The sequence below is a fragment of the Balaenoptera acutorostrata genome, chromosome 18 (genome assembly GCF_949987535.1).
Source record: "Balaenoptera acutorostrata chromosome 18, mBalAcu1.1, whole genome shotgun sequence".
Lineage (NCBI taxonomy): Eukaryota > Metazoa > Chordata > Mammalia > Artiodactyla > Balaenopteridae > Balaenoptera > Balaenoptera acutorostrata.
The window spans coordinates 29,442,894-29,459,981 of NC_080081.1; the positions used below are offsets into that span (position 1 = coordinate 29,442,894).

Sequence of the window (17,088 nt, forward strand, 5' to 3'; positions counted from 1 at the left end):
CTGCAAGGGTACTGAAGGAGCTGAAAAGCCAAAGAAGGGATAGAGATATCTCAAGGATTAATATCAGCAGGAAGCTACTCTTAATCCCTAGGGTTGGAGATCCCAAAGGAGGAGACACTGTTACAAGATTCCAGGATCTGGAGCTGCCCAGTGAGAACGGTTTCTGCAACAGCGGGTACCTGGCTGGAGCTGGATCATGGAAGGAGAAGCTGTCCAGCAGAAGCTGGAATCACAGAGGAGATGTTGCCCAAAATAGAGCAGGGAGGGTGGGGGATGGGAGAGGCACCGTGTCTCCTCCTTCCCACTTTCCAATCACCCATCTCATCGCACAGGCTAGCTGGCAACAGAGCCTGGAAAATGAAGTTTGCGGGGCTCTTCCCCTTGTCGTACAGAGCAGGGCAGGGAAATGGAGAGGAACGGACTCAAGAGCAAACAAGCAAATTGCTGGCACACCATCCCACCTGCACGTGGAGAAGGACGTTAGGAGTACCTGCAGGGAAGCCACAGCTTTTCTCAGGAAGCAGTGTTGTCTTTGCTCCACCACATAAATAATCTAGTTCCCAACATCTGACATCATACAGATGAGATTATTCGATCTGAACTAAGAAAATAGCGTTACTCACCACAAATTAATTTAGGAAAAGCGTGAACTAATTTTCATGAAATACCTGTTCTAAAAACTTTTTAAACAGCTTCTGGCCCAGTCTGAGGACAAACCTGACATGACAGGCTCAAGAGGGAGGGGATAGGGGGATATATGTATCCATATAGCTCATTCACTTTGTTGTACAGCAGGAACTAACGCAACATTGTAAAGCAGTTATACTCCAATAAAGATATTAAAAAAAACCCTGACATGATAAAGAAGGAGCAAAATATTTTTAAGAGAATTATTTATGAAGAACTAGCAAATCATTCCTTTTTACTTTCAAAATATACAAGTAAAAATACTGATCAAAACAGGAAGTTGAACTAGGTGGGACTAAGATTTTGATGTTAATTACAGATAAATTAACAGAGAATGTGAGCCACGGATGATTTATAACATTTGACCCTAGAAGTGTACCAGTGCCACCAGCCACTTGAGGAGAAACTATAATGTGTTGACTATTACGTGTCAAATATATAGCCATCAGTTAAAATTCCAAAAACTCACTGAATTTATGAAAGTAAGCAATATGTTTTGTTGAAGTAACAAATCATCCAAGGGTATTTTAGGGAAATGAATAGTCTTAAGATTCTATTCTTCTTGTCATATCAAGATATAGTAAATCTGTATTTGTGGTGAGAACTCTGTAAAAAAACAAACTTCTAAATCCAAGTGTATAAAACTCAAACTGTATAACTATTTTGTTACTTCCTCTAGCATAAGATTGGGACACACCTCAAATAAAGCACCACACATAATAATAATAGTTATTGCCTGCCAGATAATGTGCTTAGCAAGTCCTTCATACATATTATTTAACTTAATTCTCAAAGAATGTACTGAAGTAGGTGCTATTATTACCTTCATTTTACTGATGAGAAAACTTAGCCTGAGGGAGGCTAAATGTCTTTAAAATAAGAGCATGCCTAGTATAATCAGTTTAGAGCCATTTAGATATATCCTGATAGCTGGATTAGCCAAGAACCGTATTAAAAATAATATATTTCAAGGAAACTTAGACATTGTAAAATTTCTATTCTATAAAAACTTCAATATTCCTTTAGGGTTTGAGGAAATATGATTTAATTATTAAACTATTTAACCTTAGTAATAAAGACCAACCTAATAACGTATAAACTATATTGAAGTTTTCAAGATTAAAATTCTGTGGTTCTTAACATTTCTCTCTTTCAGAGTTATACTTTATACAACTTTCTGTATCAGTTGTGAAAGCTTCTTCTGGGCAACACTAAATGAGATTTTTTAAACTGTGATTTGCATTCAAGTATATGTTATTGAATTTACATACTTCAAAGAATATTCTCATTAACAGATATTTTAGAATAATTTTTCAGGGAGAAAAATTTAACTCAGGGCCCCTAGAATCTGAATTTTTTATTTGTAGGAAAATTTGCACATAAAATTTGTATCTTCTAAAACTAATATGAATAAAAAAGGAAAAATCATTAACTCTTCATGCCTACAAATTCCTGACTCTTCCAAGGCTCTAAAAATAGTTGTTTAAAGGAAGAGGTCAAGGTATCTAGGGGATCCTATATGTAATTTTTGTTTAAAAGAATTTCAATTGCCATGTTGACTTTTTCTGTTCAGTGTGCAGTATTAAATATATGAAATATATTTCATTTTAAAGTGCAATATATCACATTTGTCAAGAAAGCAGAATCCTGTGGTCCTTAGAAAGCGGCTACTGAAGAGTGAAGCTGGAGCATTTTTTTCCTTCCAAATTGTTCTCAGCGACCAAGCTTGTTTTAAGATGCTCTCAGCCACCAATTTTGTTTTTGACATGCATTATCGTACAAATCCGGGAAACAAACTCAGACTCTTGACTTTGATCACATTTTCAGCAGTCTTGATGTTTCTGATAATGTACATGCTTCCTGTGTTTGTAGTCTTGTGTAGCATTAGTACAATGTTAACCTTTTAAATGAAACTAACAATATCAATCATTGTCCTCTTACATACACTTTATGGTTTCTGCCTGTTATTTGCTACACCAGTGCTGATGGCTTCCTTTAAAAAAAAAAAATCTACTTAAAGATAGAGAGTGGAAAAAATGTAAATCTGATAAGAGTTCAGAAAATTGCAGTCCCAGGTTTGCAATTTCAAGTGAAGAGCGGCAAAATCTGTGATCATAGGGATAAAAGATGAAGCCATGGTCTTATATGGTCATAGAGAAGAGAGATGCTTTTGAGAAATTAGCATGATATCAACCACAAAGACTAAAAAACACTATGCATGTGTTTCACGAATAAAATGGTCAAAGTCAGGATTTGCCGTAGTTCAATGTTATTATTTCAGGGTGACTGTGTCCTCAACTTCTGTCTAGCCAATTCTGACACCCAACCCGCCCAATGCTCCCGCCACTCTCCTCCACGCCAATTGCCCTCCCTCCCAACAGGAACGCACACACACACCCAGCCCGGCCAGAAGATAAAGCTAAGATGGCAGCGCGGAAAGTACTGGAGCCGCGCTCAATGTGGCCGGAAAAACAAAAGCAAAGGCCTCTACATATTTCTTCATTCTGCACATTTCTCTGAATAATAAGAGCCCCCTGACCCCCTGCCCAACACAAGTCATTCCGCAGTAGTGCGCGCAGTATTGGCGGCAGGGGACGCTTGCTTTTGCACATTTCGAGAAATCCACTTCTCCTGTTTGCAGCGGTGGTTCAGGTGACCCTCGCGACCTGCCTTGGGGACCACCCTCCCCTTCTAGTCCCCTGGACAGTGGAATCAAGGGTGAGTCCAAGCGCCCTCTCCTTCCCGGCTTGCGCCCCATTCCCTGCCACCCCAGGGAGCCTTCCAAGGTGCCCAGCTGCCAAAGCAGAAGAGTAGCAGTCGCAGTGACCCGGGAGCGCACAGTGCGGAGGCAGGAAGAGGAGGAGGAGGAGAAAAAACGCTGCATTGGCTACAATTTAGAGTAAAGCGGCAGCTACCTCTGCCGTGGAAGGAAACGCTGCCAACCGCAACAGAAACGCCACCCTCGGATACCTAAGTGAGCATGTGTGCGACTCTGCGCACGCCTAGTTGCGCCCCTCAGTGACAACGGGTTCCTTAGAAATTTATCCAGCTACCGGGTTTTGTGTGTACCCAGAAGGCTCGGGAAGGGGCCTGTCTGGGACTGAAGGGTATCGAAAGGACTAAAGGGGAATTCAGGACTGGGTAAGGGGGGACTTGGGGAGACAAGTGCTCCAGGTCAGTGTCCCCTAGAAACTCTAAACGGGCAATGACTGCACATGCCACCACCTAAGCCTGAGCTGGAAATGTTTCTCTGTGCCGGCAACATTTATTCATTGACATATTCATTCATTCAACCAGTATCTATTTCCCTCCTGCTTAGGGCAAGAGTCCTGTGCTAGGAGTTGGGAACGTGATGGGGGAACAGACACAAGTATCATTCCAGTCCTCATGGAAAAGTCTAGTATGTTTTGCTTTGTGTGTAACCATCTGTGAAAAGCCGTGTGACAAGGTGGCTGTCCTAGACGCTTGAAGCCCTCCCACAGTCCCCTGAAGTATTATTTTGACCATTTTTCAGAGGATGAAACTTGCCCAAAGACATAGAAGTAGCAGAGTCGGTATCCAAACCCCTCCTCCTTTTGGGGGCCTCTCTGGCTCCTGCAACAGCTACAGCCCTTAGAGCTGCTAAGAGTTCGGGCCTTTAACTCCACCAGCCTTTAGCGGCCTCCATACCTGTGTCTTGGCTCTCGTCCCGGAGTTGGGGGAGCGGGGAGGGGGAGGGGGAGCGGGGGCGGGGCGGTTTCTCTTCGACCCAGGTGTGTAACTGTGCTGAAGCATCAGGATAGGAATTTCGCCCAACAAATACTTACTGGCTATCTACCATACAGGAGGTTCTAGACAGGGGCTGAGGAAGACACCAAGATAAACAAGAAGCTCCGAAGGAGCGTACAAGATAGTTGGGGAAACAAGTTTCCTTGTCTTTAAAAAAGACAACTTTTTAAAATAAAAATGACATCCATTTATTATTCAAAGCCCCAGATAAATGCACTCCTTCAGCACTCTCTCCCCGCAAAAACTAGAATTAGTTTAATTTACTTCCCCACTCCTTGTTTGTACTTCTATAAACAGTAAACAGGGCTTGATTTTTTTTTTTTCCCCCTAAAGAAGGACATTCAAAGAGGCTTAAGAGCCAGGAGGTATATAAAGGATATAGCACTGGGATGATAGGACTTAAAAATGATTTTGCCAGGACTATTAGGCAAACTCTTCAAATTGAGAATAAAAAGGATAAAACTTAATAGGAATCAGGGTGCACTGGCGCATACATTTCTACGGTATCTACTTAGAAGGAGTTGGTAGAATAGCTTGGAACACGGGACTCAGCAAATATTACATTTTTATGGATAACAATGATAAGATCTTTGATAGATATGGCATTTTCAGATGTTACACAGTCAGTCACAACTAGTTTCAGGTCATATTCAAGAGTTATCTTTAGTAATGTAAGTCTGGGAGGAAAAAGATAAGCCATGAAGTGACCACTGTCAAGAGATAAGAGTGCCCTCTTAGGGTGAGCGTGGAGTCAAAAAAAAAAAAAGAATATTTAAGAAAAGTACTGTTGCATTAAGATTTAACGCTGATATAAACGTTACAAACAGGAATTTTGGAATGCCTCTGACTTGTGAATACTCTCATATCTGGGAATTCTACATTCACAGAAAAAAAAAAAAAAGAATGCGATAAATTACTCCCTGTCTTTCTTAAGTAAAAACTATTTTAAACAGACTTAAATCCTAATGACAAAAATTCCAAACTAAGATCGCCAAAGGGGCTTCTAATTCGCCGGGCCTCCTCTGCCTCGAATTCTGAGGTCAACCAGCGCCATTCACAGGACATCTTCCCGCTGGCAGCACACACTCCGGGGAACGGTAGCAGGAGTGCGTACGGTCAACCTCTGGCGGTGGGCACGGGGCCTCTATCTTTCAGGTCCCAGTTCTCCCACCTGGAGGGAACCCAGTACCTGAAGCCGACTGGTTGTAGCTGACAGCCTCCCCAGCACTTTCCTTACTCTTCCTCAAGCTGCTAGTAAAACCCGGAGAAGCGGCCTTCTTTCGGATCCCGCCCGACTCTCAGGCCTCACACCCAAAGGCCTGAGGCAGAGGGAGTGGTGGCGGAGAGGGGGTGGGGAGGGAGCTGGGCCGCAGTGACTGAGCATGTGCGAGGAGGGGCGCATGCCCAGTGCGGTCGGCAGCTTCCCACTGCGGGTGGCTCCGGCGGTGGCAGCGGTGGCGGCGGCGGCGGCAGCAGCGGCGGCACCGCCTCCTCCTCATACTCCCGGGGTGGCGAGGTTAGATGAGCGGCCCCAGTAGTGGCGAGGGCGGCGCGGGGGGGAGGAGGAGAAGGAGGAGGAGGAGGTCTCTGTCTTTGTAGTCTCCCTGCTGCGGGAGCGAGAGGCCGCCGCCGGAGCCGTCGTCGTTGGAAAAGGGCTGTGTGTGCGCGCGCGTGTCTGCCTGCCCGTCCCGCGGGGACGAGGCGGCGGCGGCTGCGAGGATGATGATGTGCGCAGCGACTGCCTCTCCCGCCGCCGCCTCCTCGGGGGCCGGCGGGGACGGATTCTTCCCTGCCGCCACCGTCTCTTCTTCCCCGGCGCCGGGGGCGCTGTTCATGCCGGTTTCCGAGGGCTCCTTGGCGGCCGCGGGGCTGGGGCTCGGGCTGCCGGCCGCGGACTCCCGGGGTCACTACCAGCTGCTGCTGTCAGGCCGGGCCCTGGCCGACCGCTACCGGAGGATTTACACAGCTGCGCTCAGTGACAGGGACCAGGGGGGTAGCATCGCTGGACACCCGGCCTCCAGGTGCGTCTCCGGGTGCCCTTCGTTGCGCCACATGCTGCATGTGCGCCTGTGTGTGTGTGTCTGTCTGTCTGTCTGTCTGTCTACATAGGTATTTACTGAGCTGTCTTTCAAGCAAGCGCTTGATGCTAGATGGTAGAATCACTTATTGAGATAGGAGGGTGCGGTGGCGGCAGTTTCTGTTCTAAGTGTGTGTAACTGTCTTTGTAGGGGGCAAGAGAGGGTGAGAGGGGAGCTTGTGATGCTAGAAAAGGTGGTGGTGCGGGTCGGTTATGACACGTGTATGTGTATTGTTGAAGAAGGAGGAGGGATGAGCAGAGGGTAATGCACCAAGAGAATTTGCAAGAGCGACGAGGGAAGTGTCCTTCCCAGTGTCTCTGCCGCAATGGTATTTGCACGTATTTCTCATACCCCTCCCCCCCACCCCTTCATGACATTCCATCCTCACCTTTCCGCCTCCCTTAAAAAAAATCTGCCTTTCACTGAGGGGGGGGGCGGTGATGGTATCGGTTAAGGATAATGTCATATATATAGGACGAGTTTTAGATAATCAGCCTGTAGGATAAGGCATGGGGTTTCAATTTAAGAGATTTATGCGAAAGGGATGCAGTTGGAGGTTTAGGTGGCTGTGAAAGGTGTCTGATACAGATTTTTAGAGCTGTACTTTGATAAGTGGACCTTTTGGTCCTCTAGAGATGTGTCTGCAGCAGTGCTTGTGTTCTGTTGTCCCATCGGCCATTTCCCTTCATCTTCTATTTCCTCTGTCACTTTTTGGCTTTAGAGTGCGGGGGTGGGGGGCGGTGGTTTATGGGGAAAAGGGGAAACCTGAAGAACTTCAAAATATGACAGCTGCTGTAGTGATCAACTGATACCAACTGGAAAATTTGAGTAGCTCCTAGATCTCTTCCTAGGCTTGGTGCACCTTCAGCTCCCGTGATGGAGGAGATGTTAATAAACCACTTTCATTTTCTTTTTCTTAAAATGTGGGTGTCTTTTTGCTTAGGGCTCTCCTGTTGTTTTCCTTTCCATGCTCTTACATGCCACATACCTTGAAGGATGGTGACTGACTTGTTTCACCAGCTTGGCTTTGGCAGTGGTAATTGGGAGTTGGCTTCATCTTTTTTTTTCCTCACACCTTCGTGCAATAACATAGGGAAAGCATAGTAGGATTTTGTCAAATAAGTTACAGAGTTTACTGTATTTATTGACTATCTAGTTTGTTCGGTAATAACCAGATGCCATTTTCTCTCATTATGAGAGGGGCTAGGCTGTGAGTCAGGTATCTGTGGTTGACCAGTAGGTACTGTGGCTCTTATCCACTGCAGAGAGTTGTAAGATGGAGCTTTCCTCACACGTTTTCTGGGTAAACCACTCTTCTCATGTGTATAATTGTTGACAGGGTTGGGACTTGAGTAGTTTCATCATACTGATATAAACGTGTGTAACTAACTACCCTTTGCTATGGAAACTGAAGGCCACGATGGCACGTCTGTTTCTTGCTGATGCTTTTGAAAATAGCACAGAATCTCAATAGACAGTTTGCTCTAATGATTAGGTATAAATTGGAGCTGTGAGTCTGTATATTATGACACCGTAGGTACATCTTTACAAACCCCTCTCAAAGAATTTGAATTTATTTTGTATGTTGTTTCCAGACTTATGCAATAATTTGTGACCGGTATGTTCCCTGTTTTAACTTTGTACTCCTATACTTGTGTAATAATACAGTTTCTGTGTCTTTAGAACTGTATAAACAGTTTTAGACAAAATTAATATAGATTAACCACATACATAAAGTCTATGAATGATTTTTAGTCTTTGGTCAATTTTTGTACAAGCTGTCAATTAAAATTAGTGAAGAATTAGTTCAAGTACTGTATTTCGAGAAGTACTGATGGAAACGAGCCTTAAGTTGTAAGTTGTGTGATATTGCCTTCTAGTGCTTGTTCAGAACATGATTGTTTATTATAGTTCACATTACTTTTTCTAAGTCTTGGCCTGCAACTATTCTTTATTGAGGGTTTGCTTAAGAATTCAGTCACATTTCTTATTAACTATGAATGGGGAAATTGGAGCTGGGATTTAGGTTCTGAATGAATGATGTAATTATTTGTATGGGGCACTAGTTGAGTTAGAGGAGAAGATGAAATGTTTCAGAGACAGAGAATGGAGCAAGAATAGAGGGTGAAGTTCTAGTGAGAATCAAGTTTAAAGCTGTGAGAGAAAGGAGACAGTGAAGGAAGCTGAAAAAAGATTAAAAAAATTAAGAAGAGAACTGTGGGACAGTAGCACCTCCGGTCCTAAGAAAGTGGATTGAAAGTCCTCAACAGGGATAAATGTTGAAGAAAGTGAGAACACTTTCCAGGTCGCTGATGACTTTTGAGGAAGTGGTCAAGATTCTGTGGAAGAGAGATGTGGCTGAGGAGTCAGTGGGATACTTGGGGTAATGGGGAGATGGTTGAGGGAAGGATATTTGAGTATGCGAGGGTGGGTGGGAAACATTCAGTAAGTGGAGAGGGAGAAATTAAAGAAGTTAGAGAGGGGATAAATGACGGTGAAAAGTCTAAGGGAGATCTCAGGGACAGATTTAACATGACAGGTGGAGAAGTTAGCCACTAAAAAACATTAGGAGCTAGTCATCCTTTAATATAGAAGGGGAGGAGGTAAGTATTTATAAATCTAAAGACTAGGAGTTTATTAAGAACTGTATCCTATTCATTTTGGTAACCCCAGTGTCTAGCACAATTTTTGGCATCTGTTCTGTAAATATCCAGTGCCTACTGTGTGCCAGGCAGTTTTAGGTGCTGAAGCTGTAACAGTGAGCAGGATAGACTAGGTCTCTACTCTCTCTGGAACTTCCACTCCAGTGGGGAGAAATAAGCAACTGATCATTTCAGGCAGTGATAAGTAACCATGAAGGGAATGAACCCAGTTGCACGTGATAGATGATTTGTAGTTGGCGGAGGCTGGGGGTGTATTTTAGGTAGGGTGGTCAAGATTGGTCTCTTTGCGAGTTGACATTTAAGTTGAGTCATAATGATTGGAAGGCAGAACTAGAGGAATGGTGTTCTAGGAAAATATAGTCTCTGACGCAGAAACAAGGTTGTGTTCAAGGAACAAAAACAAGGCGAGTGAGTTATCAGTGTTGAATAAATTAATTACTGTGGATTATGTTTTAGGTGTAGGTAGAGAAGTTAAGGGATGGCAGCCTAATGGTGTCAGTGACTTTGATGGCATTTTAGTGAATGCTTGGATTCTGAAGCTGGACTGGTTTTAGATCCTGGCTTTGCCACTTTCTAGCTGTGTGACCTTGGGTGCATTACATATCTCCTATACCTCAGTTTTTTGCTTAAAAAATATTTTTGAGATATAATTGGCATATAACATTCTATCAGTTGTAGGTTAACAACATAACCATTCCATATTTTGAGAAATGACTACCACATAAAGTCAAGTTAACATCCATCATCACACATTGTTGAAAATTTTTTTTTCTTGAGGTGAGAACTTTTAAGATCTACTCTCCTAGCAACTTTCAAATATACAGTCTAGTATTATTAACTATAGTCACCATGCTGTACATTACATCCCCATGACTTATTTATTTTATAACTGGAAGTTTTTCTTTGTACCTTTCAACTCCCTTCGCCCATTTTGCCCATCTCCCACCCCCTGCCTCTGGCAACCATGAATCTCTCCTCTGTATCTATGAGTTCAGTTTTGTTTTTTTTTGTTTTTTGTTTTTAGATTTCACTTATAAGTGAGATCATATGGTATTTTTGTCTTTCTCTGTCTGACTTATTTCACTTACCATAATGCCCTCAAGATCCATTCCTGCTGTTGCAAATGGCAAGATTTCCCTCTTTTTTATGGCTGAATAATATCCCATTTATTATATATATCACACCTTCTTTATTCATCCATCAGTGGACATTTAGGTGGCTTCTTGGCTATTGTAAATAATGCTGCAGTGAGCATAAGGATGCAGATATCTTTTCAAGTTAGTGTTTTTGTTTCCTTTGAGTATATTCTCAGAAGTGAAATTGCTGGATCATATGGTAGTTATATTTTTAATTTTTTGAAGATCCTCCATATTGTTTTCCGTAGTGGCTGCATCAATTTACATTCCCACCAACAGTGCATAAGGGCTCCCTTTGCTCCATATCCTTGCCAGTACTTTTTATTTCTTGTCTTTTTGATAATAGTCATTCTAACAGTGTGAAGTGATATTTCATTGTAGTTTTGATTTGCATTTTCTTAGTGATTAGTGATGTTGAGCATCTTTTCATGTACCTGTTGGCCATTCATATATCTTGTTTTTGAAAAATGTTTATTCAGAGCCTCTTTCCATTTTCTGAATTGGGTTGTTTGTGTTCTTTTGTTTGTTTTTTGTTGTTGTTTTTTGATATTGAGGTGTGTGAGTTCTTAATTTTAGATACTGACTCCTTACCAGTAGTATATGGTTTGCGAGTATTTTCTCCCATTTGGTAGGTTGCCTTTTCATTCTTGTTGCTTTCCTTTGCTGTGCAGAAGCTTTTTAGTTTGATATAGTCCCACTTGTTTGTTTTTGCTTTTCTTTATGCCTCAGTTTTCTTCTATGTAGAATGGGAATAATAATAATGAGGATCGTATTGTAGATTGAATGAATCTGTATACGTAAAGTGCTTGGCACATTAAGTGCTAATAAATATTAATTAATGATTTCTGCTGAGAGTGAAGGGGCAGATGGAGTTTGGGGACTTAAAGAGAAGGCAGAGATCATGTCTTACTCTTTTATGTTTTGGTCTCAATGACTGTTGAATGTGGGAATAACTTTCATTTATTCAGTGACTGAATAAATATATTTTTGTAAGAATGAATCAATCAAAGTTGGAACATTTGCTTGAGGAAAGGGATTGTTAGGAAATGAATAAAGGAATGTTTGATCAGTTCTTGGTGGAATGGTAGTACAGCATTGATTGCATTTGGGAAGAACCATAGCACAGTGGCTAAATCTGCTCTGGAGTCAGACCCTCTTAGTATTTCAGTTCTGCTTTTTTCTGTCTTAAAATGGGCAAGTTAATTAGCATTTCCATGTCTGTTTCTTTACTTGTATCCTTATAGGGTTATTGAAAGGACATCCTGCCTGAACATTGTTAAGTGCTCGTTAAATGTTAGCTGCTGTTGTTGGTGGTCCGGGTATTACTGCTACTACTACTACTACTACTACTACTGTTATTATTATTAAAATCACATATTTAAAATTCCAATCAGCATGATGTTGTAAGCTTTTCCACTCAAAAGAGAAATGAAAAAAACTGGTAGTTGATTCAAGGTTGAAGTGTGCCTGGAGGTCTAAGGAAAAAAGAGAGTGAAGGTTTTTGGTAACAAAGATTGAACATATGGTAAAAAGGAAAGTGATGCCAGGAGGGAACTGATAGACTGGGAGATAAAGACAGTCAGGGTATCTGGGTTGAAGTGGTAGAAGAACAGTGTTAGTGGAAACAATAGAGGAGACTGTGGTTAAAATGGGAAGTTGCTTTTCTTCTCCAAGTAAACCCACTTACTTCCCTCAGCTTCTTTATCTTTCTTGTTAGAAATGCTATTTGAGCCCATCCTTCAGATGCATGGGATTTTGGTTAGAAGAGGTTAATCCATCAAAGATTCTGGGATTAATACTTGGTGCTAACCATTGGCCTTATAAAGATTTGTAAGACAGTTTCTACCTTGAGTTTATTGTCTGGATGGGTGTGAAAGGTACAAAGGCAGGTACTTAAAAGTGTTAAATGAAATGACTAAGAAAGCATAGCCTATTATGACAAAGGGATGGCATTCTGACCTGGTACAAAAGCATGAGCAAGGGGTGAGAAAGCACAGTTTGTGTGTAGGTAATGGTAAGAATTCTGTTAGAGCTAGAATGTAGGTGTTATGAGGGAGAGCAACGGGAATTCATTCTGGAAGTGGAGGCTTTGGTCAGAGGGTGTGGCAGCTTGGACTGCCAGGTAGGAGTTAGATTTTATTCAGTAGACACTGATGGTTTTGAGCTATGAAGAGACATTATTGTAGGAGTGTTTTAGTAAGTGATATGGGATCGAATCAGTATATTTGTGGATAGGTAGTAATTTGCTTCATATAGCTGTTACATCTATGGAATCCTATATAAACACATGTTAAGGCAAAAATTGCTCTGTTGGCATATTAGCAAGTAGAAATATGAAATGAATTCGTTTCCTAGATCAAGATAAAAGAAGATCTTGCCTTTGGGCTTAAAAAGAAAATAAAAATGTTAATTTAAAAATGGTTTTGCATTTTAAGGTATTTATTTTAAAAAATCAACGGAATAGAATAGTCTCACTTTTTCATTCAAGAATAGATTAAATATTCAGGTTTTGGGGGGAGGGGACAGGTTAATCAAGGTTTAATTTACATATAATAAAATTCACCCTTTTTAAGTGTCCATTTGAAGAGTCTCAGAACCATCACAGTCAAGTACAGAATATTTCCATCATTCTAAAATGTTTCTTTAGTTAACTCCCTTTTCCTACCCCTAGCCACTGGCCATCACAGACCAGTTTTCTGTCACTAATATTTTACCTTTTCTAGAATGTCTTATAAATCTAGCTCCTTAAGGACAGGACCCCAGATACTGTTCCCCTTTATGTAATCTATCCCCATATTTTCTATAAATGGAAGTTAGGCTTTAAAGCTTCAATAGGTTTCGGTTAAACATTTTTTGGCAAGAACATTTTGTATGTAATGCTGAGTACTGCACATTGCATCCCATCCAGAGGTTTTCAGGTTGTCTCATTGTTTAATAATGCTCAGTCTAGTTACTTGAATTACTTGGTTAAGACGGTACCCACTAGGTCTCTTTTCTGTAAATGTATGCTTCTTCCATTTGCATTAGGCAGGTAATCGTAGGTAATAACTTTGGCACACTGAATGTCTTCCACCTAATGGTTTTAGCATCTTTTGATAATCCTTGACTGAGTCAATAATTTCATTAGGGGCTTCAAAATGATGATTTTTATATTTCTGTTAAAATAGAATTTAGTAGCTGATGCTCTTCTGCAAAGAAGAGTTTTCCCTTATCAACTGGTGGTAAACTTAGTTCCTCCTAAGAAAGCAGGGTAAATCATTCATTTTCTCCCCTCATTAGCCCATTTGGTATAATAGTCCAGCAGTGGTGTGGTGGTTGCTCTAGTTCATCACCCATGTCCCTCCGTTCAGTTACAAGTTCCCCTAGCCATTGAGAATATTGGCAGCTAAAACTGATTGCAACTGAGTCTCTCCAGGCATTGCTGTGAGCCAACAGACCTGCTTCCCTCAAAGACTTGCGTTTTCTTCAGGATCAGCCTGCATCCAATGCCTATTCTGTATGGGGGTGTGAATGCCTGGCCCTTTTGCCCTAAGGTAGGACAACTTTGAAGATCCATCGCAACTCCAGAGCTCCCCATGGATTGGCTGAGGCCTTCCTGTGACTGCATTTCAATTCAACTCCTTCCTCTGTTTAGTCTCACTTCCTTCACTCTCCCACAGGTGTTGATTTGGAGGGCATTCCCCAGTACTTTGGTTGTGCACCTCTTCATTTCAGAGTCTTTTTTCTTCCAAGACAGTTGTGGTACCAGCAGTGGTCTGAGGAAGTAGTCTTCAGAATGGAATTTGGGAGCCAGATTATCTGCCGGCTGGCTAGCAGGAAGAACCCCGCTGCTGGTTGTAGGTGGAGCACTGATACTGATAACCCTTTGCATGCACTGTAGCTGTGCACCTGGTAAAACTTTCACTGGTGGCGAATTGGAATGGCATTCCTGTAGAAGAGCAAGTATTTGTGGGTACAGTGTCTTAGGCTTTTGAGACATTTAGGGAAGTTATTAATTATACGGACGGTGTAGTCAGATGGCTGTTTGGTGAGTGACATAGATTGGAGAAAGACAATGAAAGGCTGAAGGTAGTTGGGGGCAAAATGAGAAAGTTAGGTAATTTCTTTCTTTAGTATCATGTAAAGAAACTCATCTTTTGCAGTAGGAGGAAAGAAAAAGCTAAGGATTAGGCCCAAGATTTAATTTCAAGGGTAGCAGAGCTCCAGGGCAGGTTGATTTCTCAGCAAGTCTGCTAAGCCAGCGTGTCTGTGCTCTGGTTAGGAAGGAATGAGACCCTGGCTTTTAAGATGGGACATCTGAGTTGATGTACTGGAAAACCTTGAAACCCCAAATTCCTCTGAACCCTCTGAGCCTACAGAAGTGACCTTCTTCTCCTGGCTAGAAGGTAGTTACTTGAAGATTATGCTGCCCCTGCTACCCCCATCTATTCTCCTCTCCCCTGCTGTCTATCACCAAACCAATAACTAACTAGAGTTAAGTCACAACAAAGCCTACTGGGAGGTGCTGGGTCTGCTGAGGGAGGAGAGGGACTGCAGTGCACGTGCACGCACGCACGCACACACAGATTGATTCCCAAACTGCACTGAGGCACCCCCAAACACCCCAGCAGACAAACAAGAATACCATGGGATATTTCAGAATTTTAAAGGAAACACAGAAACGTCTGTCACAAACTACTAACTTGATGTAGTTCACGGTTCTTACATTAGATCCTGTTGCACTCCTTTTGATGATGTCATATCTTTTTAAAGTTGAATTTTTGGTTGTTGCTGTGATACAACAAAGCACTGCACAAAAATCAGTGTGGAACAGAAGAGGAGGGTGACATGTTTAATCTGCACAAGTTTGAGAAGTTGTGCAGTACTCAGAATGTGCAGTGTCCTATTATTAAGTAATTGTAGTTATTTAAGATGAAATATTTTTCTTTAAGTTTATGTGTATTATTTTTTCAAATGGCTACTAAGTTGCTAGAATGTAAATTCTTAATTATTTGGATCTCATTACATAATAAGCTCTACTGTTAGGTATTCCATTTGGCCTAGAAGGGTTATGGAAAAATTACTGATGATGGCTATGCAAGGGCCCAGTAATGGATTTATGTTCGTCAGTGCTGATCTAGCAACTGAACTGATGAATGTCCAGCCTGACAGTAGCAGAGCCTAACTTTCCTTCAAGGATACCAACCAGTCCTTGTGCCTTGGAAAGGACCGTGATTCATTTTGACTGGATTTGATGCATATTCTGTGTATGAGTTTCCCTTTGCAACTTGCCGGGGCTCAACCAGTGCCCATATTTGAGGGCTTATAGAGTGATCCATCAGCACAGGGTGCCACAAAACATCGTTTCACAGTAAGGGACCCACTTTATAGCAAATGAATCCCACAGATCCATTTGCCCTATTGTGCACCATAGCTGCCCAGAAGCTGCTGACCTGATAGATAGTAAGACAGTCTTTTGATGACACAACTGATGATGAGCGTAAGGTCCTATCCTTCAGTGTTCCTAGTAGGAAGAACACGTGGAAATTGGGATGCCTCCACTCAGCATCACTGTCAGTGATCCGCTGGGGACTTTATGCTTCCCATCTCTGTAGCTCTGAGCACTGGGGGTTAAAAGGTCCTGGTTCTCCGAAGGGAAACATTTTCAACAGAGACACTGTAAGAGTCCTGTTATACTTTAAGACACTGCTACTGGTGGGATTTGGTGCTTCTTTTCCAAGATAAGGAGTCACCATTTTGACAGGGCTAATGTACCTGATCATCTGAAGGAGGTAGGGCTGCCGTTACGCAATGGAGCATGGAGTTTGGTACACAGGTGGTCTACTGGGTGTCTATTGGTACTTTCTTTTCCAACTTTAATGGTAAATGGACATGAGAAAGGCCTGATGGCCACCTCACAGGATCAGCCAACTGGGCCAGCAGAAATTCTAGCCAAAGATGAAGGGAATCCAGAATGACTAGCAGAGAAGAGGTTGTGACTATAAGTTTTGGCCTTGAAACCATCTGAAACCAGTGGTGGAGGCTGTAGTTTGTCCTACTTTACTTCCTCTGGAAAGTTTCTCCAGGAAATGAGACTAACCAGAATTCTGCAGGAACATTGTCCAGAATTTATTTGAAGCAAGTGAATGCTAGTAGTATAATAGGTGACCTGTAGTGAATGCTGTGGGTTAATTTTAACTGTTTTATAGATTCTCTGGGATGTTCTGTATAATCATATCATCATTCTTCCTGATCTCCAGATACCCCTGTGCTCCCCCAACCTTTATTCCAATGACAAGAACCTTTCTACTTCTGTTCAGTGTTGAATAGAAGTGGTAAAAGTTGCATCCTGCCTTGTTCCTAATGTGAGGGAGAAACAATGACAAATTAGTCTCTCTGTCTTTCACTATTAGCTGTAGATGTTTTGATGGCCTTTGCCAATTTGAGGAAGTTCTTTACTATTCCTATTTTGCTTATGGTTTTTATCATAAATGTGTATTGAATTTTGTCAAATGCTTTTTCTGCATTTATCAATATGATCATATATTAAGAGAATAAAAGGAAAAATTAAATTAATTAATTTTGAATGGTAAGTCAACCTTGCATTCCTGGGATAAAACCTCGTATGTGATGTATTGTTGACTTTGATTTGCTTTTGTTTGTTAAGAATTTCGGGGTTTATATTCACGAAGGATGTTGATCTATAATCTTTTTTTTTGGTAATGTCTTTGTCAGGTTTTGGTATTACAGTTATCCTTGTTTCGTAATACGAGTTGG

The 17,088-nt window shown here is 41.8% G+C and overlaps 1 protein-coding gene across 14 annotated transcripts in view; it reads left to right on the forward strand.

Annotated features, from left to right (window-relative positions):
- The first annotated feature begins 5,878 nt into the window (after positions 1 to 5,878).
- The window catches only part of MYCBP2 (MYC binding protein 2), a 272,533-nt gene continuing 261,323 nt past the window's right edge, over positions 5,879 to 17,088 (forward strand). For all 14 annotated transcript variants that reach the window (XM_057532563.1, XM_057532564.1, XM_057532570.1 and 11 more), the window contains exon 1: positions 5,879 to 6,476. In XM_057532563.1, the coding sequence (XP_057388546.1) occupies positions 6,175 to 6,476 (302 nt within the window). In that variant the 5' untranslated portion in view covers positions 5,879 to 6,174. The remainder of the gene's footprint in view (positions 6,477 to 17,088) is intronic.